The sequence below is a fragment of the Corylus avellana genome, chromosome 5, assembly GCF_965113065.1.
Source record: "Corylus avellana chromosome 5, dhCorAvel1.hap1.2, whole genome shotgun sequence".
NCBI lineage: Eukaryota > Viridiplantae > Streptophyta > Magnoliopsida > Fagales > Betulaceae > Corylus > Corylus avellana.
In genome coordinates, this window is record NC_142494.1 from 6,222,041 (window position 1) to 6,244,752 (window position 22,712).

At 34.5% G+C, this 22,712-nt stretch overlaps 3 protein-coding genes across 5 annotated transcripts; 1 reads left to right on the forward strand and 2 right to left on the reverse strand.

Annotated features, from left to right (window-relative positions):
* The first annotated feature begins 483 nt into the window (after positions 1-483).
* On the forward strand, positions 484-3,610 carry LOC132181368 (Tetratricopeptide repeat (TPR)-like superfamily protein). Of its 3 annotated transcripts, none has more exons than XM_059594558.2 (3): positions 484-889; positions 1,707-2,926; positions 3,194-3,610. In XM_059594558.2, exons 1-2 carry the CDS (start codon positions 761-763, stop codon positions 2,754-2,756), a joined length of 1,179 nt encoding a protein of 392 aa, XP_059450541.2. In that variant the 5' UTR covers positions 484-760; the 3' UTR covers positions 2,757-2,926; positions 3,194-3,610. The 3 variants fall into 3 exon arrangements, with proteins under 3 accessions (XP_059450541.2, XP_059450543.2, XP_059450544.2); XM_059594560.2 differs by having other exon boundaries at positions 1,707-2,858; XM_059594561.2 differs by having other exon boundaries at positions 1,791-2,926.
* Positions 3,611-4,609: 999 nt separating this feature from the next.
* LOC132183007 (external alternative NAD(P)H-ubiquinone oxidoreductase B2, mitochondrial-like) lies at positions 4,610-8,636 on the reverse strand. The gene is made up of 8 exons (XM_059596392.2): positions 8,548-8,636; positions 7,442-7,718; positions 6,379-6,585; positions 5,822-6,292; positions 5,611-5,715; positions 5,247-5,513; positions 5,034-5,155; positions 4,610-4,892 (listed from the first exon to the last, which is right to left on the reverse strand). The coding sequence occupies exons 1-8, from the start codon at positions 8,634-8,636 to the stop codon at positions 4,685-4,687; spliced, it is 1,746 nt and encodes a 581-aa protein (XP_059452375.2). The 3' UTR covers positions 4,610-4,684.
* Positions 8,637-9,144: 508 nt separating this feature from the next.
* LOC132182984 (external alternative NAD(P)H-ubiquinone oxidoreductase B1, mitochondrial) lies at positions 9,145-15,197 on the reverse strand. Its single transcript, XM_059596371.2, has 10 exons — positions 15,040-15,197; positions 14,201-14,477; positions 13,797-14,003; positions 13,401-13,651; positions 12,622-12,841; positions 12,103-12,207; positions 11,370-11,633; positions 11,132-11,253; positions 9,482-9,601; positions 9,145-9,368 (listed from the first exon to the last, which is right to left on the reverse strand). Exons 1-10 carry the CDS (start codon positions 15,126-15,128, stop codon positions 9,281-9,283), a joined length of 1,743 nt encoding a protein of 580 aa, XP_059452354.2. The 5' UTR covers positions 15,129-15,197; the 3' UTR covers positions 9,145-9,280.
* Between the last annotated feature and the right edge of the window lie 7,515 nt (positions 15,198-22,712).

The following is a 22,712-nucleotide window of genomic DNA, read 5'->3' on the forward strand; positions in this document are numbered from 1 at the left end:
AAATATAAATAATTTTGAAAGAACGACATTAATAATACTATAATAGTGATTTAATTGCAACAAAGTGGCTGGAGAAGCAAAATCTTATTATGCTATTATAATAGAGAAATGATTAAATTTATTTATTTTTTAACTATAAATGGATAAATTTATCATTAAATTTATATAAGATTTACATGAGTTTACAAATCGAATAGAGTAATGATAGGTACCATCTTTTTATCCTCATAAAATTCTTCTAAAGTTGAGGTGGTTTTCAAAATCATCATTGGATCAAAATTCAAGTATGATTCATCTAAAATTTAATGGTGATTTTAAAAGTCACATCAGCTTTAGGAGAATTTTAAGAGGATAAAAAGATAGTAGATAGTATTACTCAATCTAATAATTAATATATTAAATTTGTAGAATATTAATTCGAAACAAGTCTATGCTATTAACCATGAAAGGGCTTACTAGGCTAAAAAGACAAGAAAATTCCGATAAATGGCTCTTCGGGAAACAGTTTTCCCGGAAACAAAACCAAAAAAGAAAGCCCTTTTGTAGTAGGAGGACTGAAGAAGGTTCCCAGGAATTCCAATTTCTCAAGCCAGCTAAAACCCCGTTAAACAGCCCCGCCAAACGCTCAGCCCTCAAATGATTTTCCTCTTTCATTCTCCTTATTTTCATGAAAATCCCAATTCCCAGTAACCCATGTGGTGGTGGTTTTCCGTAAATCGCTAGGGCTCTCTTCCTGTATTTAACCTTCCCAGACCCCAGCATGATAAACGTTTCAAGGCACCTCAAGCACCTTTTCCAATACCACAAGACAAAACCCTGCTCTTCTTTGGCAATTTCCGGGTTTAGAAATCAGATTCCCTTCATAGGAAGCAGACTTTCCCGGTGCAATGTAAGTAAAAATGCCAAAATTTTCATTTTGGAATTTGTTCGCTTCATTGTAAAAGCAAAACTCAATGTTTTCTTGTGGAATCATTAGAGTGAAATAATGCAGTACTCATCCGAACAAAGTATATGTGGGTTTTTCTTTTTCTTTTTCTTTGTTTTTTTAGCTGATTTAAACATTGTTGGCTTTACATAACAATGCAGTACTAATCAATGTAAGACTGGGTTCGTTGGTTTGGATTAGAGGTTATCTCAAGTATAAAAGTAACTCCCCCCCAAAAAAAGGTTCTTGATTCAGTGAGAAAATGCCCAAAATCTAAAGAAGAAAGAATAGTTTTAACTTTTAAGCTTGTAAAAAAATGGCATGTATATTATAAATAAAATTCATGATGCAATAGTGTTTTAGTCTATAATTTATTTTTCATATTTATTATTTATTGATAGGTAAATGAAATGCTTGTGTTACAAATCTATATATCATGCCAAGTATGTGATTCGCTACCAAAAAACTTTTGAGCTCGTTTGAAGCTCTATTTCAATGCGAGTGCACCAATTTTGAGCTTTAACACCCCAAGGCTAGGCTATTTTTCATCTTGTCATTGAACCATCTCATTTGCAAATTATATTTGTAAGTTCATTTCTGTGACTTCAATTAGTGATCAGTGATAGAGACTGTATCAAATGATTCAATTCTATGATATAATATTTGTCCAAACCTGGATTTGGACTTTTGTATGATGAATTTCATATGTAATTTGTAAAAGTTAATCTCTTCTGAGTTTCATTTCCCTAATGTATAATTATTTGCTATGCTTCTAATACAGAACTGTATCACATCCATCACGGTTGGTTTCCCTTTGATCGGGCCATTTTTTGACATTATAAGTAATTTTATTGGCAACTATCAGTTACTTGCAACACAGGCATCTCCTAATGAAGAGGAAGTCACAGATGAGACCTTAAATCAAATTCTTACCACCATAGAAAATGCTCCAAAGCCCAATGGGGAAATTTGCACTGCTTTTGTTGAGAAGCTGTGTGAAGCTGGAAATCTTTCTGCTGCTGCTAGATTACTTCAATCTTTACGCGATAAACACATCTTTCATAGCCCTAAAGCCTATAATCTCTTATTAGGGGCAGCGAGTGAAAGGCATGACATTGAAGTTTTGTCTCAAGTTTTCAAAGAATTATTGGTAGTTCAGGGATTCTTGAGTTCAACCTCTTATCTTTATGTTGCGAAGGCTTTTGCGAAGACAAGTGATGGTATACAGCTACTTATATTCGTCAAAGAAGTGTCAGCACTGACCTCTCCAAGTGCAACGGTTATAAACAGAATCATCTTTGCGTTTGCAGAATGTGGGCAGGTTGATAAGGCCCTTCTGATATATGATTTGATTAAGAGTCTGAGATGTAAGCCAGATTTAATTACATATAATACCATTTTGGATATTTTGGGTCATGCAGGACGCACAGATGAAATGGTCCATGAGTTTGCCTCAATGAAAGGAGCTGGAATTGTCCCAGATGTCATTTCTTACAATACATTATTAAACAACTTGCGGAAAGTAGGTAGACTAGATTTATGCTTAGTTTATTTCAGGGAAATGGGTGAGAATGGAGTTAAACCAGATTTGCTTACTTATACTGCATTGATTGAGAGCTTTGGTCGATCAGGAAACATTGAGGAATCTATAAGACTCTTCAAGGAGATGAAGCTGAGGCAGATCCGTCCTTCTATCTATGTTTATCGATCACTAATCAATAATTTAAAGAAGCTTGGGAAGTTGGAGTTGGCGATGAAATATTTGGAGGAAATGAATTCTTGTCTTTCAGATCTTGCTGGTCCAAATGATTTTAAACGGAGAAGAAGGTAGTTGCGCACTCAAAGGACTCCAAGGTCTCTGCGGTCATTGATTAGTTCAAGGTTAGATCTGTTGTGCAGGTCTTTGGTGTTGCAGTTGATATTGGTATCAATGGTATGTAATTCCGCCAGGGGCAGCAATTCCTTCACTGACAACTGTGATCTTGCCGCTTAATTTTCAAAGTAAAGAAATCTTGCACTTTGTGCCTTTTCATTCTCTTGGATTTGTTCCCCAACCTGAATCCCAAACTTTAAATGCTTATGCATTTCTGCCAAAGACAACTGAATCATTCTTACTAGCACTGTCCTAATGACAAAGTGCATGTCAATAGATATATAGCATGCATCTATCATTCGCGTTTGACTTGTTTAAACAGAAATTAAAAATTGAGGTGATTCGAAGTTCAATAGATAATTTATTAATGATTCAGTATTTCCCTGTTGTGATAGGTACCCAAAAAATGCTTAGGGATGAACATGCGCAGCGTTGTTCATCTGACTAGCTTGTGTGGAACTTGTGGTGCAAACCTGGGTTGCTAATTTGAAGTCCATTGCAATTTCTTAGCATGCTTCTAAATGGTAGATACCATCTGAAGAGGATCAGCTGCCACCACTGATTCAAGGTTCAAGGGCAGAGCATATGCAGTATGGAAGGACCTGATTACTAAGTCATTGCCTCTGCATAGACTTTTCCTTGGATGAACTGTTGCGGATGAAATCATTTCCAAGGTTTAGAAGCTGGATGTTCATTGAATATGGTTAACTAGCAGGTAATTGGCCACTGGTGCTGGCTCAGTGGTCATTGTCATCATAGAGCAGGCTCTGTGGATCAAATCATACCATACACCATAAAAAAAAAAAAAAAAAAAAAAAAAAAAAAAAAAAAAGCCTGCAGCAGGTAATACTATAGGCTTTCACAAGGTTTCACTGAGTGGCTATCCCAGCTGTTGGTCTGATGGCCCTTTCTAGCACCTGAAATGGAGTAATAGATCATTACTTTTTGGGTTTGAGCCTTGCTAAACTGTACAATGATAGTGTCGTATTGGTTTATTCATTTGTTATCCGAATTGGAATTTTGTAATGCAAATGGAGGTACTGGTTCATTATTTACAATCTACTAAACTAAACCCTAGAGGCTTGTGTGATGGGACATCAAACACGAGCCATGGACCTTGTGGTTCGGTGATTGAGGGCTGGATTATAATTGAGCTTTTTATTTGTTTTATTGTTTATTTTTGAGACTGGTTGTAGTATTTTTATTTTGGGATTTACGTTATTTTAGCAGGCCATTAGCCAAAGTATAATTAGGGCTTAACTCTTGATCTACTTAACCCTAATTTTCTATTGAATTAGTAGCTTATGATGAATTAACAAAAGTGAACGACTGTTTGTCATCTTTCTCTTCTCGTTTCTCTTTTTTCTCTTCTGTTCAGTGCTTCTTTTTCTTCTTTGTTGCTTCTTTTCTCTTCAAACTTTTTTCTCACTTGCTTGTTTATTAATTAAAGATGGGAATGACATTGAGGCATAATTTGGTATATGAACTGGAAAATCTCTCTTCGGGGAAAGTCTGATTGTCCAAATATTTGTTAAACTGAGTTGAACAAAGTGGTTGCTACCAACCCATCAGTCTGAACTAGATAAATTGCTAGGGCACCCCGAGTACCTTTTGATAGTCATAAATATATAAAAACTTGAAATGTTACAACTGACAAGTAAGACCCATATAAAAGATATATGTTGGCTAGGATGTCAAAACAGAGGTAATTCAGGTTGAACTAACAAGTCCACTATGTGAAACTCAAAAGACCAAAATTGATATAGATAAAGAAACTTGGAACTCAATTTGATATGGAACAAAATCTGCTTTCCTATGCCTTTATATCATAAAAATGTATGCTTTAGAAACAAATTTCTTTTGTTGCATATGGCTCCCTTCTAGTCTCAGATTCGGCTCGAGTCCCTTCCAAATATGAATCGCCTTCCCCAGTCAGATACAACCAACATCCTTGTCCGCCAACTGACTAGCTTGCTGGCATACACCGAGTACCAGAGCCACTGGCTGCTATGACCAATAGAGACCCAATCTCCTGGAAGTTGAAATGCAGTTTGTTCTCCTCCCAGTGGGGCAAATTGCCCAAGGTGCCTATACCTGAAATTAAAACCATCAACAAGTTGAGAAACATAGCAAGGAAATTATTCTGCCTACTTCATTGTGTAATTGCATCATGTCACATATACGTTCTGTGTTGGAGAAAAAGAAAATGGAGGCGGGGTGAAGTTCAGCTTATACCTGAAGGGATGAAACCGATGGCGGCCAGATCCCCTAAACCGGAGAGGACCTTCAGGATACTTTTCACAGTCCTCCATACGATTGAAACAGTCTGCAAGGTAGGCGCCTTGTTGAGCAGCTACCTAGAATATTCCAAAGAGACAAGGTAAAAAAGATATTAGTAGCTGTGTAGCTGTGTCAAATAGGTTATGCAAAGGAAATTAAATCAAGTACCTGAGCTGTTGCAGGAAGATTTTTCATTTGAGAATCCACTGCAGAAAGAGCTGATTTAAAGTTTTCAATTACAATAGGCTGGTTCTGGGCATTCTCTTGAGAATTCTTCAGTAAGGCTTTAAAGTTTCTCATTTTATTCTTCTTCAAATAAAGCTTCACTTGAGGGTACCTCTCCAGGATGTCATCAACAACTTCTTGAAAGTCCAATAGATTTAGAGTACCTGTTTTGTTCTTGTCTGCCTTACTGAATATTACCCCAATATCTTCCTGATAACAAGTTGGCAGTAAACAGCAGTTATTGTAAACAGTTTCATGTGTTCTTCACTGAAAAATACGCAAACAAGTCAGGGTATAGATACAATACCATGACTCTGCGTTGGTTGATAGTTGCACAATCACCTAGAGCATATACACCATCGCATCCTTCCACCCTCAGCCATTCATCAGTAGCTAAAACACGCCTATTATTCTGTACTCAAAAGGACCAGAAATTCAAAAGATTTGATTGTTAGAGACTCTCCCAAAGTTAACAACAGTTATGGTTGGAATCAGAGTATTTTATGAGAGCAACAAACCTGTCCAATCTGCTTCATGAAATCCACCACCTCAGGGCGAGTCCCAATACCAGTTGACCAGACAACCATTCCATAAGGTATGTCTACGACATTTCCGGTTGCTCTTTCTTTAGTATAGATTTCCTTATCAGATACTTTTACAACCATTGATCCTGTTCTCACATGAATGCCATCTCTTTGGAACTTCTCTTCGGCAAAAGCAGTGATTCTCTTGTCAAACATGTTCAAAATATGATCTCCTGCTTCCATGAGTGTGATTTTCACATCATCTTTAATCTGAGGGTATAACTTGCCTAAATCCTCATGGACAAAGTCATGAAGCTCTGCAGCAAACTCCACGCCGGTCGGACCACCACCAACAACTACAAAATGCAGAATCCTCTTCCTCTCTTCTTCACTTACACCAGGAAGGCTCGCCCTTTCAAAATTGTCGATCACTGTCTGACGGATTCTCTGAGCATCTTCTACTTCCTACATGAAGAGCAATATTTCCTTAATACTAAGAAAAAAGGCATCAAACACTTTCAAATCTATGGCATCATCTGAAGAAAAAATACCTTCAAGAAGTGGGCGTGCTCCACAACCCCGGGGGTGTTGAATGTGTTCACTCGGGCTCCCATGCCTATCACCAGGTAGTCGTAGTCTAAAGCAAATTCTTCCTTCCCACCCAAATCTGTGTCTTGGCTAGATTTGCAGTAAACTTTCTTCTTCTCTGGATCGATCTTGTAGCATTTAGCTTCCTTGAAGTGGACATCGTAGCCTTTCTGCCAAGTGAGATAAAAGAATGGTGAATCTAAACAGCTCTAGTAACCAACGAAAATGAAAAAGTTTGCTCGGAAAATTTTTTCCTTCCTCAAACTTAGTCTATTAAGGGTGCGTTTGGAAATCGATTTCACTAGAATAATTTGTATTTTTAAAAGATATTGCAAAACATAAAGCGTTTAACACTACTTAATTTAAAATAGGAAAAAGCCTGCAATTTCTTTAAGCAGCATGGGGGATGCTTATTTGAAAATGCATAATTTCGCATAACAAATGTTTGATACAAAAAAAAAAAAAAAAGAGTATTTTTTAACATATTTTACCAAACGCCTTTGCAATTTTTAAAAGTAATGATTTAAAAAAAAAAAAAAAAAGCAATTTTTAAAATTACATTTAATGAAAATTGAAACCGCAATCCCAAACAGACGCAAAATTGATATATTCTTAGCGCATGTGAATAACTATAATAACAGTACTACGCGCATAGGCATGATGATGCAAAAAGACCAGAAAATTAATAACATCCTTCTTCCAAAATAGGCATTCTAGATACAAGGCATCACATTCTCAGAACACCCAATGAAGTTTTTCTCTATTTTGAACATGCCTATCTAACATGTAATAGTTTAACTAGAGTGACAATTTGTGTTCGGGTATCAAGCTCGGATCGTGTCGAGGCATGAGCACAAGTCTATTTAGATCAATCATAACCGGATTAATTTACTTAAACGAGTGCGATCCTTCAACCCTAACCTTCTAAGTTTATGTTGGGTTTGCAGGTCGTGTCAAAAATTACACGCCCTAATGTCGCGGGATGCAGATGGTATGGTGATCCAGATCTCATTGATTTAAGATTACCTTCTTAGTGATTGTGCGAATGGGTTCAACAATGCTGCGAGCTTCCACTGTTCCACATGTGACACTAGGCAACAAAGGAGTGAAGGCAAAATAATTACGAGGAGACACCACATGAACATCATATGAGGAGTTGTCCAAATTCTTCAAAAAACTGGTGCCAGCCCAACCAGTTCCTAGCACCACCACCTTCTTTTTATTGCATTCACCTTGAACTTGATTCGAGTAGATAGACGATTTAAATGGTCTGGCATCAGAAAATGCCACTAGACCCCCACCACTGCAACAAATATATATATGAAGATCTAACTTTAGGGTATGAAGAATTCAATAATATATAATATGATGATAAACAAACAATTAAACCAGCATATCCGCTACATTGAGAAAAATACTTCGTGTGAATTTTTAGACTTAAAAGAACATCCAAATAACATAAAGAAAACGATGCCCACAGGAAAAAACAATAAATACAATGGAAACAAACAACACCAACTTTTTTCTTTTGTTCATTTTTTTGTTTTTTTGTTTTTTCCCATATAAACGGGGCAAATCCTCGTAACAAATTCATCAAAATATTATAAAACGTAAGGTGTTTGACATTGTGATTTTAAAAGCACTTAATCTAAAATCCTCGATTTCTATAAGCATGCTAGGGAGTGCTTATTTGAAAAAAGTGCAAATTTAAACCAAAATTATGTACTTTTTAACATATTTTACCAAACGTCTTTCCAATTTTAAAAAGTAATGATTTCAAAAACGCAATTTTAAAATCGCACTTATTGAAATCACGATTCCAAACGAACCCTCACTCTTTCACTCTATAATAAAACACAAACGTAACAAAATTCATAATCAACAAACGAAAACAAAAAAACAACCAAAAAAAAACAACAAAAGTTGCTTCCTTTAGCAATGCATTATCATCAACAACAACACTAACAACAATTATAACAAAAACAACAACAAAGGCTGTCATAAACATAAGACCCTTAAAATATATAGGCCATTCTGATCAGAAAAATATGAAAATAATAATAATAATAATACTAAAATTTTAATATAAATAAATAAAAAATGTAATAAAAAGAATATTAAAATTTGAAGACCTGACAGTGCAGACAATAAGAAGCTTGGACAGGGTGGGGTGATCGTTATAAGCCTTGGAGGCTCTCTGAAAGAAAGAGTATGCACTCATTGTGAAACCCTAGTTTTCTCTTCTCCTTTCTTCTCTAACAAGAAAGAAGAAAGAGGCCTACTTTTCTTCTCCGAGTCACAGCAATGGAAGAGCAACTGTTGTATGTTTTTTTTTCTGTCAAAGGGTATTGGAGAGAGTGGCGTGCGCTTTATAGTAGGAGGCCAGCCCTGAAGAGTAACCGTCAAGCAACAATATTATATTATTCTTAGGGTTTTGTTCTCTTTGTCTTAATTTTGGACACGTGCTGTTATTTCTTTACCATTCAGTGATGGATTGCTTGAGAGCCGTCTGATCAATGGCCTAAAATCACTGTCCTTTTTTGTGACCCTGATATGGCAACTCATTAGAGTACTTGTGAGCCGTCAGATCAAGTTTTTCCATAGAATGTAATTAATGTATTTTTTTTTTTAGTGGGTAAAAAAAATATTTTCCTTTCATGAATATGATACCTCCTGGAAAATATAGTGTGACAGCAATGTACACACCTGTGACATTGGAGTGAGTAATTTATGAGGGTATATTTCCAGGTAGCATAATATAATGAGGGTGCTGGCATTAAATTATTACAGAGAATCATATAGTTACTGCATTTGAAAGAAAGAAACAACAACTCAAGATGATTTACAGGCCTCCCAAAAGTTGCTTCAAATTCGGCTTGAATCTCTACCGAAAATGAATCTTCTTGTCCAATCAGATACAACTAGCATCCTTGTACGCCAGCTCACTTGCTTGCTAAATATAGGAAAGAGTTGTAGGAAATCAGATACAAAATTATATACAACAAAATTACTATATATATCTTCACAACATGGAGAAAACCAGAAGCTGAAGATGATGATGATTACCTTGCATATACAGAATACCAGAGCCATTGAGTGCTGTGACCCACTGAAACCCAGTCTCCAGGTAGCTCTGCAGCTGCCTGGTCTCCTCCTAAAGGAGCAAATTGCCCGAAATGCTTGTACCTTTGAAGTCACAAGTTGCCGGCACCTCATGGGTTAGGAAGGCCAAACAAAAAGCAGAAGGCAACAAAACAAAAAACTTTGAGGAAACTTCACTTTAGACCCCTAAACTACTAGGCATTTTGAGAAGACCCCCTCAAATTTTAAAAACTCTCAATTTCATCTCCTAAACTTTCAATTTGATACAATGTACTCCCCTCCGTTAGTTTTTAAACGTTAAAAGTGATAAAATAACCATTATACCCCTGATTTTTTTAATTACAAATTTACCCTTAATTTTAAATTTAAAATTAAAAAATATATATTATTATTAAAAAAAAAAAAAAATTCACAGGGTGACCTACCGTTGGGTCACCATGTGACCCTTTTTTTATTCTTTTTTTTTTTTCAATTTAAAAAAAAATATCATCGAAGGGTAATTTGGTCTTTTTTGAGGTTTTCATTAGGGTTTAACGACAAAAATTAATGGAATGGATTAAATTGCATCAAATTAAAAGTTCGAATGGCGAAATTGAGAGTTTTTTAAATTTGGGGGGTCTTCTCAAAACATTTGATAGTTCAGGGATCCTTTGTTAAGTTTCCTCAAAAACTTTCAAACATGTAACCCTCCCAGCCCGTTAAAGGTTAGTTTTGTGAACTTGTTCTCATAGAGATGCAAAGCATTAATTAAGCGTTTCCACATTTAATGAAGTTTTAAATTTGATGTTATTTTTATCATGCATTTAGTTAATTGCTCTGGTAAACCTTATAATGTTTTGCGTCTTTATGAAAACAAGTTGACAAACCTAGTCTTAACGGGACCGGGGGCGTTATAGTACATATTGTCAATAGTTAGGTATATTTTGTTCACTACAATTTGTCAACAGGGGCATTTGCTTCATGGGTGATCTTTTCTTACACAGATCAGAATAAGAACATTTAGATACTCTATAAGAGATGATGTTGAACATTACTCATTTATGAGATGAAAGAAGAGAGCAAGCTGGTAATTGGGTAGAAAATATTCACAAAGTCAAGTACACACAAAGCTAATTTTGTTCTCTTTGTATGTGCAAATTTGCAGCTATCCTCAGTGTTAAATAACCATTGAGGCGACCCTTGCATCCTTCACACTAATGTGTTCTGGCAAGGGAATTCTTTTGTGGGTGGAGGTAGCAGAGAAAAGACAAACGCTGCTGCTTTTCCTTATGCTCAGATATGAATAAGTGGATGTCTGGAAATTAAAAGGCTTTATTTTGTTATTACAGAACTCAATAAGTGTCGATTAAACTTTTAAAAATAGCTTGTTACTATAGTTGTCATTGGCCATTTAGGATGCTGATGTTTCTGTGAAGGTGAAATTATATGTGATCCAAAAAAAATTAGCAATTTAGTTTTGTGGGTGTGTTCCTGTTATTCTTTGTTCCTTAATGTTTCTAAAGTTATAGAAGCCACTACAGTAACTGAAAAACCTTGAGAGAAGAAATTTTTGCATAAAAAATCATACAAAATAATAACCTAAAAGAGATGAGCACTTCAAAGTAGATGGCATACCTAAATGGACGAAATTGATGACGCCCAGAACCTCTAAAACGTCGAGGACCTTCTGGATGATCTTGGCACTGCTGCTGGCGGTTAAAGCACTTCGAGAGATACGCACCCTGTTGAGCAGCAACCTAAGTAACCAAAGAAGAAATACATTTGAGTCCCATTATTTGGATATATAGCAAAATGTCATAAATCTACATGAAATATGCATGTCCCAACCAGTAGAGGAAAGACATATATACACCTGTGCAGTTGCTGGCAGACTCTTCATCTGTGAATCTACATGAGAAAAAGCTAGCTTAAACTGTTCGATATCCACTTCCTCTCTGTCATGCCCATCTGGATCTTTCAGCAGATCTGTCACGCCCCTCAGATGATTGCTTTGTAGATAGAGATCCACTTGAGGATACCTTATGATAATGTCATCTATCACTTCTTTGAATTCTGTAACAGTTAAGGTACCAGAGTTGTCTTTGTCTGCAGCTTTAAATATGCTTGAGATATCTTCCTAAAGACAGATATAAAAAATGTAGCATTACTGTAAATTACAAATATCAGTTTAGATATGGTCAAGAAATCTTCCTCCAAATACAGCAATTAAGAAACCATGCATGTTAATTTACACTAAACAACTTAACCAAGCAACCAACAACTTAAACAAATTACTGGCACAAGGGTCTCTCCATTTCAAGTGAAATTGAAAGGAACCATTTGATAGTTCATTTTATATTTCGCAGATTTAATAGCGTATGCGTTTCCACGTCATTCAAAATTGTAAATGATGTGTCACGATGCATATCATTAGATGCAACAAAACAGAATCTTGACTATGAAATAGTTTCTAGGATCCTATTCCAAAAACCTAAAATCTCTGACTAAAAGAATAAGCTGCAATAATACAATAGATTGCGTGATAAATGAACCAATGAACTAACTGCATCTAAAAGTATAATCAAACAGTTAAAGACTTCACATACCATGATTTTACGTTGATCTATTGTAGCACAATCACCAATGGCATAGGCATCTTTATATCCCTTTACTCGGAGCCATTCATCGGTTGCTAGAACACGCCTATTTCCCTGCATATAGAGCAGAGCCAATTGTAAGTTGTTATTACGGTGTACAACAATGATGAACAATATAAAATCGAAAAGAAAGAGATTAAGAGAGAGTCAAGACACAAATTTAACGAGGTTCGGCAATGTGCCTACGTGTTCACTGTTCACTCCGCTCCCGTCTACTTGGCCAATCACTAATGTTTGAATATGAGTCACTAGTTCCAACATAAGTTATTGAGTATACAAATCAATCGTGGTGATAAATGTGATTGACTTGAAAGTTAGAGGACAAGTAAGTATTGTATTTGCTCCATACATAATGAAAATCCAAACTAAAATTTGGCTTCAACAATACCAATCAGCTATCTAGAAATTTCAAAAACTCAGTTATCATAAGTGCATAAAGTATATTTGTTTTTATTTATTTTAACAAACCTGCCCAATTTGCTCCATAAAGTCTTTTACAACTGGACGAGTCCCAACTCCAGTAGACCATACAACCAATCCATGGGGTATGGAGCAAACCTCTCCCTTTGCCTTCAGCTTCATTGTAACCTCCTTATCAGAAACACTGACAACACGGCATCCTGTTTGAACGTCAATGCCATCTCTTTTAAATTTCTGCTCAGCAAATGAACTGATTCTTTCATCATATCTACATAGAGAGAGAATATGAAATTTTCTTAGTTTTCGAGCTTTGATCTTGCATGTGTACTCACAGTCCAGAAAAGGTTACAGAGCTGAAAACAAGAAACTACAGAATGGCCACAGTTAGGATAGAGCCATGTTGATTTGAGGTAAGGTCACTGAGGTGATTGAGATTCTATCATATAAGAATTACTGCAAGTAATGAAGGATAATTTAACAAAACAGCTACATAGAGAAGTACCATAAGAAACTTTTCAATATTTTAACTATTTTGATCCCAAGTCCCTTGTATGATGAAAAGAGATTTCACAAACTGAGCTAGCTGACACCAACAAACACAGAATTTTTTTGCATTCTAATAGATTTTCACTTTCCTGTACACAGATAAATGCATCTTGGAAAAGACAAGGATGACTAACAGAAGAAACCCCATGATGGTGGCCAGTATAGGACTCAACTCCTTGCTTACGACAGATACAACCAAGAGAAGCAAAATAATTCAAATAAATGAAATATATGGGAAAGTATGAAGATTGATAAAATGCAAAAGCTACATCCTTCCTTACGTGTTCAAGATATGATCTCCTGATTGGATCACTGTTATTTTCACCAGATCTTTAACTGTAGAGTACAAATTGGATAAATCTTCTTCGAAAAAGTCATGTAACTCAGCAGCAAATTCTACACCAGTTGGACCCCCTCCAACAATTACAAAATGAAGATTTCGCTTTCTCTCTTCTTCAGTAAGATCAGGAAGTATTGCTGTTTCAAAGCAATCTATCACAGTCCTACGGATCTTCTGACAATCCTCTACTTCCTGCATGACAAGTCATAATTTCTTGTTTAATTGATTACATTATTAAAGTTCAATATAAATGCAAACATCTAAGAGCCTTAGGAGCATTAAGAAGCAACCAAAGACTAAATGCTGCATATCTCCATCCTGTTTGAAACGAATTTACCTTCAGAAAGTGGCAATTCTCCTCGACACCAGGGGTGTTAAAAGTATTTACTTGTGCTCCTACAGCAACGACCAAGTAGTCATATTCCAGGGAGAACTCTCTATTACCCACCAAGTTGTTTTCAATTTTTGACCGACATAAAACTTTTTTGTTTGCAGCATCAATCTTCAAACATTCTGCCTCCCAAAAGCTAACTTCCCCTCTTCTCTGTCATTCCAAGGAAATAATAAAGAAATAAGTAGCCATATCAAAAGAATTTCACAAGAGCAATCAATGTGTTCTTTTTAAAAAGACACATACATATGCATATACGTGTGTGTGTGTGTGTGTGTGTGTGTGTGTTTAAATGTAATATGAATCAACTCTATCCTGAAAATGAATTTGTCAGCTCTTGTCTCACTTACCTTCTTCACAATATTTCGAATTGGCTCTACAATGCTTCGTGCTTCAACGGTTCCACATGTGACACTAGGTAATAAAGGGGTAAATGCAAAATAATTCCGGGGTGAAACAACCTGAATATCATATAATGAAGCATCCAGGTCCTTAAGGAAACTAGTAGCAGCCCATCCAGTACCAAGCACCAACACTCTCTTTTTCTTGAGCTCCTTTTGATTAGGATCAACACCAGGAGTGCCAGTGTCAGGATGTGATTCTGAGTAAGCCACAAGACCTCCACTACTGCAATCATCCACAGAAAAATTATGCAATAAGATCAATGTGGATGGGTTGACTCAATGAAACATAAAAATCTTTATATAAAAACCAAAAAAATTAGAACATCAATTTCCTGTCATAAACCAAAAAGAGACTTTTACTGTTAAAATAATTTCCTTTGTCGGGATAAAAGCAGATAAAATGTGCAAATCTTAGAGAACTGGACTCAGAAGAGTGAACATTTCTACCTTACAAGACTTATAATTAATAGAAAAAGAAAAATATTTATAATCCTTCAAATTCTACAATATCTTCGTTTATGGTTTCCTAAAGATTTGCTTCAATTTTACACAAACAACAGAACTAGCCATACCCTCAGGAAAAAAAAAAAAAAAAACCAGAACTAGCCATACCAATACACATACAACACACACAGGCCTCTGTTTTTTCAAACTTTTTAGATCACCCATTTCTTCTCTTTCCCTGCAGTTTATCAGGAACCAAACAGGATACAAAACAAACCAGGAAATAGTACGGATCCAGCAGTGCAGAATGAGGAGCAAAACATAGTGAGGGAAAGAGGAACCTGAGAGTGCAGAGGATCAGAAGCTTAGAGCAAGCAGGGTAGCCTTGGAAACCTCTTGAGGCTCTGCTGAGGAAAGAAAGGATCGTCATTTTGCCGAAACTATCGGATTTGAGAGCTCAGATTGAAGAAGAATTAAGAGCAACAATAAAAAAGAAACAGAAAAATTATCTTCAACAGTAAGATAATAGACTGTTACATTGACTCTTGACAGTCTGGACAACTGTCAGCTTACCGTTTGGTTGACTTTAAATTCTTTTCTGGATGGTGGGAATTGACTGACACGTGGAAGGTTTAGCATTGTCAATTGCGCTTGCAACAGATGATACTCAAATTATTTTTCTTTCTTACAAAAAAAAAAAATTATTATTTTTCTTTTTTGTATATATTATTGGTGGGACAAATATCTTGTATAATATAATAATAAATATAAATTGATTAGAGGGTCTGAATAAATTAAATTATTAAATTCAAGTATTCTTATCGGTTTAAATTTTTAGAACAAGTAATGATTCAACATGGTATTAAAGTCAAAAATTTTAAATTCGAACTCGAACTCTATCAATTCACCACATTTAAATTAAATAGTCCACATGTTAAGTCGCCGTCTCACCTATTAAAAAAGAGTTTGAACTCGTGAGGGAAAGCGTTAAAGTATTGATTAAATTATAAAATTTAACTCTTCCTATCAGTTTAAGTCACCTAAATTTAAGAGAATTCACTTCTAAATGAGTCGTCAAAATAATGTTATTATGTCTTCACAAATGTAATGTAATTTTTAAAATCATCAATAAAATTTAAATGTGTGGTTGAGACAAGTCGATTGCCTTAAGAATGGTTCGGCTGTCCAATTAAGAAAATTATTTTTTATTATTTTATCACGAACAAAGTTAAATTATTAATTTTCAATTATCTAGTCATTGTAAATGCATTGGGGCATAATTGTTCAAAAAATTTACAAGAACAATTATACCTTTACAGTAACAAGGACGGGATCCCCTCTTGTCCAAATGCAAATTAATAAGTATGAATAGAATCTTTTTGAAATTAAAGGTCCCTTCCTTTTCAAGGAATTGTTTAGGGCGTCAACTCAATCACGTCTTACTTTTTATTTGTAGCCTTTTTATCTTTTTCCGTTGTTCAATCCATTGTGTATTACCTCGTAGCGAATAATAAAGTGGAGCTGATACAAAAGAGGTGTGAGTCAACCACATAAGACAAGCCTCTGCCAGACTGCCACCACCTATAAAGTTGAAAAGTAGAGTAAAATAAGTTGGGACTGTGCAGGAGGGGTTAAATCTAAAAATCTAATTGGACAACGTGGCACGTTATATGGTACACGTGGCCTTATTTGGCAAAAGACTTGGTTGAAAATTTTGTTTCAAGAGTGATCGATGAGGTGTGAAAATGCGGATAATAACAAGAGAATAATTTTTATAAGATTTTGACATAACACATCAGCGTAGAACACTATAATAAAAATATAGTGTATCACCTAATCTTTTTTCTAGAATATCTAAAACAAAATATTTTCTAAAATAACTTTTTCATATTTTTCTCTAAAACCACTTCAGCCACCAACCTACCTAGCCGCCAGAGACACCGTCGGAGACGATGCCGGCCGGTATAGAGAAAGCTGGAGATGACGTTGTCCGATATAGAAAACGCCATATAAGAACGGTGCTCCTCCTCCCTCTCTCCGACGGCAATAGAGAAAAAAAATTTTCTCCGCTACCGGTGCTCCCTCTCCCTGATCTCCCTCTCTCTCTCTCTCACAGTGCTGCCAGTTCTTTAGGAATTTAAGTGAAAAGTTCATGCAAAGACCCAAATCTGACCAAAAAAAAAAAACAAAATTGGTCTTGCAGAGCAGCTTGAGTAAACTTTCAACATCACCATCAAGAAATTTTTTCTTTGCTGCAGAGAAATTTTTTCCCTCTCCCTAATCTCCCTCTCTCTCTCTCACACACACACTGGCAGCAGAGGGAAAATTTTTTCTCTACTGCCGCCGGTGGGAGAGAGGGGCGCCAGAGAGAGGGAGGAGGAGCACCATTCTTACCCGGCCTTTTTTGTACCGGACGGCGTCACCTCCAGCTTTCTCTATACCGGCCAGCGTCGTCTCCGGCGGTGTCTTCGACGGCTAGGCAGGTTGGTGGGTAGAGTGGTTTTGGAAAAAATATGAAAATGTTATTCTAGAAGATGTTTTGTTTTAGGTATTTTAAAAAAAAGATTAGGTGGAAAACCATATTTTTGTTATAGTGTTCAACGCTGATTTGTCGTCTTCTTATTGAGGGCATAAAGGCATTGGTTTGTGCCAAGACCCTATAGAAGTTATTCTATAATATCAATACTTTCATTTGCATTCATAAAATGTAATTAATAGTTTTTGATATTCGCATTCGCATTATGTAATTACTATTCGCTTTTACGCGATTAATGCGAATATTATCTGCTATCCGCATTTGAGGTAATTAGTGTTTCTAAATCTTGAAGTTGTAATTTACCAATTATTGCTTTTAGTAAAAAAAAAAAAAAAAAAAACATTATTTATACTTGAAGACAATTATTCATATCACATTTGCTAATCATTTTACCAATAAATTTTTATCACATATATTATTTAATATTTAGCTTCCAATAAATCTATAGTTGGTGACGATAAATTTTTTTTTAAAAAAAATATAATAATAATAATAAATGAATAACATATAAGATAATTAAATCAGAACAAATCAAAATAGTTTTCTAAAGTGGAATCCCACAACATAATCCAACAAATATAAGAAACATAAATTAAAAAATATTAAATATATAAAGAAATGTAGATGCAGATAATATCCGTATACCCTAAAACCGCTATCCGCATCCGCATTTACGGATATTAGTTTTTGCCACTCGCATCCGCGTCCGCATATGTGGATAAGTGTGGATAGCGGATGCGGATGGTTATTATCCGTCCGCATTTTCACCCCTAATTGATGTAATATAAAGTAAATAAAAGTTTTGAATTTTTTGTTTGAAAAATTAAAAAAGTTTTGTTTTATATTTAGTTTTTTATTCAAATAGAAATAAAAAATTATATAAAAAATAAGAATGTTGAGAAGTTAAAAACAATTTAGACATTGAAAGGCCTTTTCCAAACAAGGCCTTCAATGTGGTGCGTGACTCCTAAATCAATAATAATAACCATCATCTTCCTAAGGATGTGTTTGATATTGCGATTTTATAGACAAAAAGTGTGATTTTAAACCAAATCGCAGAAAATAGACTATTTGGAATTGCATTTTTAAAAAAGTGCGATTTGAAAATGAAAAAAAAAATTATGTCTTCAAATCGTAGGTAAGAATGTGCATTTTTTAAAACGCATAATTTTAAAGGCTAAATTGTGATTTTAAAACCCAAATTACGATTTTGTCAAATGCTTAATTGCATTTTTTTAAGTCACATTTTCAAACAACATATTTTAAAATCACTATTTTTAAATAGCACTTTTTTTTTTTTTTTTTTTAAATCACAAACCTAAACCGACCCTAAAATAAAGTGGAAAAATTGCACTTCATTCTTTTTTTTTTAAGAAAAAATCATTCTGATTTCATTCATGAATAATCAAGAGCATAAAAGCTGTTACAATCACAAGGCATAAAGCTCTGAAATTCATAGTCGAAGGTAAATGATTACAAGTCATAAAGGTAAAAAACATACAAATCTTACATTGAAATCCTATGATGTCTACATCCACTAACCCATGCTCAATCTTCAGCTTATAGAACAAATATGCCCGGTGCAGACTCAATCCGGGACATAGGTGGCCATTCTCCAAACATGAGCAAAAGCGCCATGCCAAAACTAGTCCTTCTTGACCTGAAAGTCCAGAAAATTATTCACGTTCTAAGCCCAAAATGCCAGGACAACAAAACAAGCAAGAAAATACGGGGAAAAAAATAAACAACAAAAAAACCAAAACATAGTTGCAAACATCGGAGCAAGGAGTGGACGAGGTTACCGGCAGTGCGAAAAAAAAAAAAAAGCAATGGAGAGATGCAGTGGAGATCGGCAGCATGGTGAAGATAGCAAGGCAGAGTCACGACTGTCACTGTGCTATAGGGCACCAAGAGAAAAAAGCCCTAAGGAAAAACGAAACAAACGGTAAAACCACACAAACAGTGACGAGGGGGAAGAGGGGGGAGTTCCTCCTCCAAGCTGAGGACCTGTGCGACGCTCTCTAGAGAGAGCTTGCACTTCAATTCTTCTCGAACTGTCATCGTATTTATAAATTTTCTCTTAAATTTTAAAAAGTTATGAAGCTATTTTATTAGCCCCTTTCAGTTACTTTCTAGAATTAATTTTTCGTTATTTAAATGGCTAATGTAGAACGTAACGTAAAATGTCTATTATAACTCAATAAAATTTCTAAAAATATACCAATGCCCTTAATTTTTATTTTTATTTTTTAAAAAAATTTGTGAATTGAGTGACCCACCGCCTACGGCTTATGCGTGGGAGGGTTTTTTATTTATTATATATATATATATATATATATATATATAAAGATTACACATTTTAATTAGTATTGATAAAAAAAAAAATGTTAATAATAAAAAGGGAAAAATTCACTTTACCCCTTGAAGTTTCAAGAGCTTTTCAATTCAAATCTCAATGTTTAAAAATTGATAATGTACTCCCTAATGTTTCAAAAAATTTTAATTCAAACCCTTCGTTACTAATTTCTGTCTAATTGGACGGAAACCATCCAACGTGCGTCCCACGTGGGATTTTGATGCTCTCTATTCTAATTTTGCCCTAATTAAAACCTATGAAATTATGTAATTACTTTCATTAAAACCTAAGAACCGATTTGATACAAACCACAAACCCTAGGGACAAGTTTAGTAATTTACATGCAAGCTTAATTTTTTTTTTTTTAAGTGAGATTAAATTTAAATTTCAAATATATAAAAAATTTCAGAGTGAAAAATAGCTTACTATTAAATGCCAAATATAATTTTAGTATTGGACCACAAATTAATTGGCTGAGGTGTCTTTTTCTTGGACCACAATTGGGTGGAAGGTGTCATTTTCTTACTACCACATTATATATATATATATTTCATACTTCTGTTTCTATAGAGTATTGTCTATCCACTTACAAGCTTTTTACACTCTCACAATAATTCTTTCCATTTCATTTCAAGTGAAATGTAAGGATTTTTTTACAGTTAGAAATTTTGTTTTATTATATATATATATATATATATATATAATGTGGTGATATATTCATCTTCTGATAGCAAATATGCTATTAAATTTATAAAATCTAATCTAAATTATAAAATAAATTATCTTTAATCACTTAAAATGAAAAGAATTCTAAATCTTTTGTCATGCTTCAAAGTTAAATGTAGGGTTTCAAACTCAGTTCTTATATAATTTTTGTATAGATGAGCTGATATAAAGTGCTCATAAATTATTAAATCAAAGTTTATTAAAAAATGTCCATAAATTCAATAGTTTATGAACACTCTACATCAACCTAATTATACAGAAGAAGTTGTATAAGATTGAGTTTTTAGATTTTCTCTTTCTCCTTTTAAAGACAAAATTCAAATTTTATTCTTAGGTTTTCGCTCCATCCCAACTTGTTCCTTAGAGCACTATCAACAACCACCTAATGATTTTTTTTTTTTTTTTCTAAATTTAAGAACTAAATTACTTTTTCCTTCCTTATCCAAATACGCCATACAATAACTTTCCTTAATTTTTTTTTTCCTATGCCATTTATTTATTTTTTTGGTGTGTGTAAAAAGATCACAATTATGGTAAATAAGGCAAGACAATCATACACAAATAACACTAAGATTAAGTAGTTCACTCGATGTGAGACGTGTCCATTGGCGGAGACGATCACAAAAAAATTCACTATTAAAGATGAAGTACAAAATAGTAGAGAGAAAATTATTCAAAACCTAAAGTCCTAATATACTCAAATCTCACTATCACACAATAGAGATTATTCCCAAAAGAGATTTTTTTTAAAAAAAAAAACACCTAACTAACAAACTTATCTTTTGTTAGATTATTTTTTTCTTCTCTTGTTTTAGCTCCCCCAAAACCAAGAAGAAAAACTGTGGCAGCTCTCTTGTTTTCTTTCTTATTTTGTCTCCTAAGAAAACACACATGCGCTTCTCTCTGTCTATTGCACTGCAACCCACCTTCTCTCACAGTGCGATTCTGTTTGATTCTTAAACCAAAGGACCGAAACACACCCTTCTATAAGGTGCTAGAGTCAGCCAAACCAAAAAAAACCAATACGTACAAGTCGATCTTCTATTCCAAATCTAAAGTAAACGAAAAAGTACCAAAACACCATGAATCTCCTCTGAATGTGTCAGCCAAAACTTATGAGGACAATCACAATTCACAAGTGCCACTCAAATATGAATAGAGAAATACCTCAATTACCAAGTATGATTGTCTCTATCCACCCACATATATGTTTTTTTTTTTTTTAATTGAATTCAGTTATATAAATACTTCTATTGCCTAACGTTTAGAATTCAATTTGAATTTTCGTATTGCAAATTACAAATGTATTTAGTACAAAATTTGGATTAAAAACAACTTTAAAAAGCGCATAAAAAAGATTTTTTTTTTATTAAAAAAAAATACAAAAAACAAAAAAACAAAAGAAGAAGAAGAAAAAAAAAAGCCTAAAATGCAAAATGGATGAAAAGATGACAACACCTCAAAACGTTTTCGAAGATCAATGGAAAAACAATTCCTTTGACAAAGAGAGAAGTTCAATAACAACTTTTTTAATTCATATTTGGTATTTGTTATGTTTAAAGTATTTGTTGATTTGAGTCTTGCATCTTGGTTCTTCTATTACTTCTTGTGTAATGAATCATTATCGCACTAAATAATACAAAATTTTATATTGTTCTTTTTATTTGAGGTATATACAATAATTTTAAGAGTCATCTCATTTTTAAAATGAAAAAAAAAAAAAAAAAACTTGTAACATTACTCATACGAGGGCGGATAGCCGACCTGAGACCCTTTTTAGCTACCCACATGAAGACCTTATTAATTTGGACTGAAGAATATCTAGTTAATGGTCAGAATCTCTTTAAATAAATTTTGAGGCCATAAATAGGACATCTATTCCATTAATAAAAAAAATAATAAAATATTATATATATTTTTTTAAAAAAAAAATTATAAAAAATTAAGGGGTGGCTGGCCAGACCACCCCATTGGGTTGGGGGTGGCAGACCGATCTGGGGTGGCTTCAGCCACCCCATAACCCTTAGGGGTGGTCCAGATCTTAAAAAAAAAAAAAAAAAAAATTGTTTGGTCAGCCAAACGAATTTTTTTTTTTTTTCCTTTTTAGTTTGAGTTTAGGGGGTGGTCGGACCACCCCCAAGGGCTATGGGGTGGTCCGGCCACCCTTGGGCGGCCATTGGGGTGGCTTGAGAGCCACCCCCATCTAAAATGGGGTGGTCCGGTGTGGCTCTAGGATTTCTAAGAATAAATCATAGCCATTAACTGTATATTCTCCAGATGATTTTATCCCAAATTATACATTTCTTGAAGAGAAGTTTAAAGAGCCAAACAAATAAACCAAAAAAAAATTTTAAACTGACGTGGCAAATTGTGAGTGGCAGACAAGGGAGAGAGAA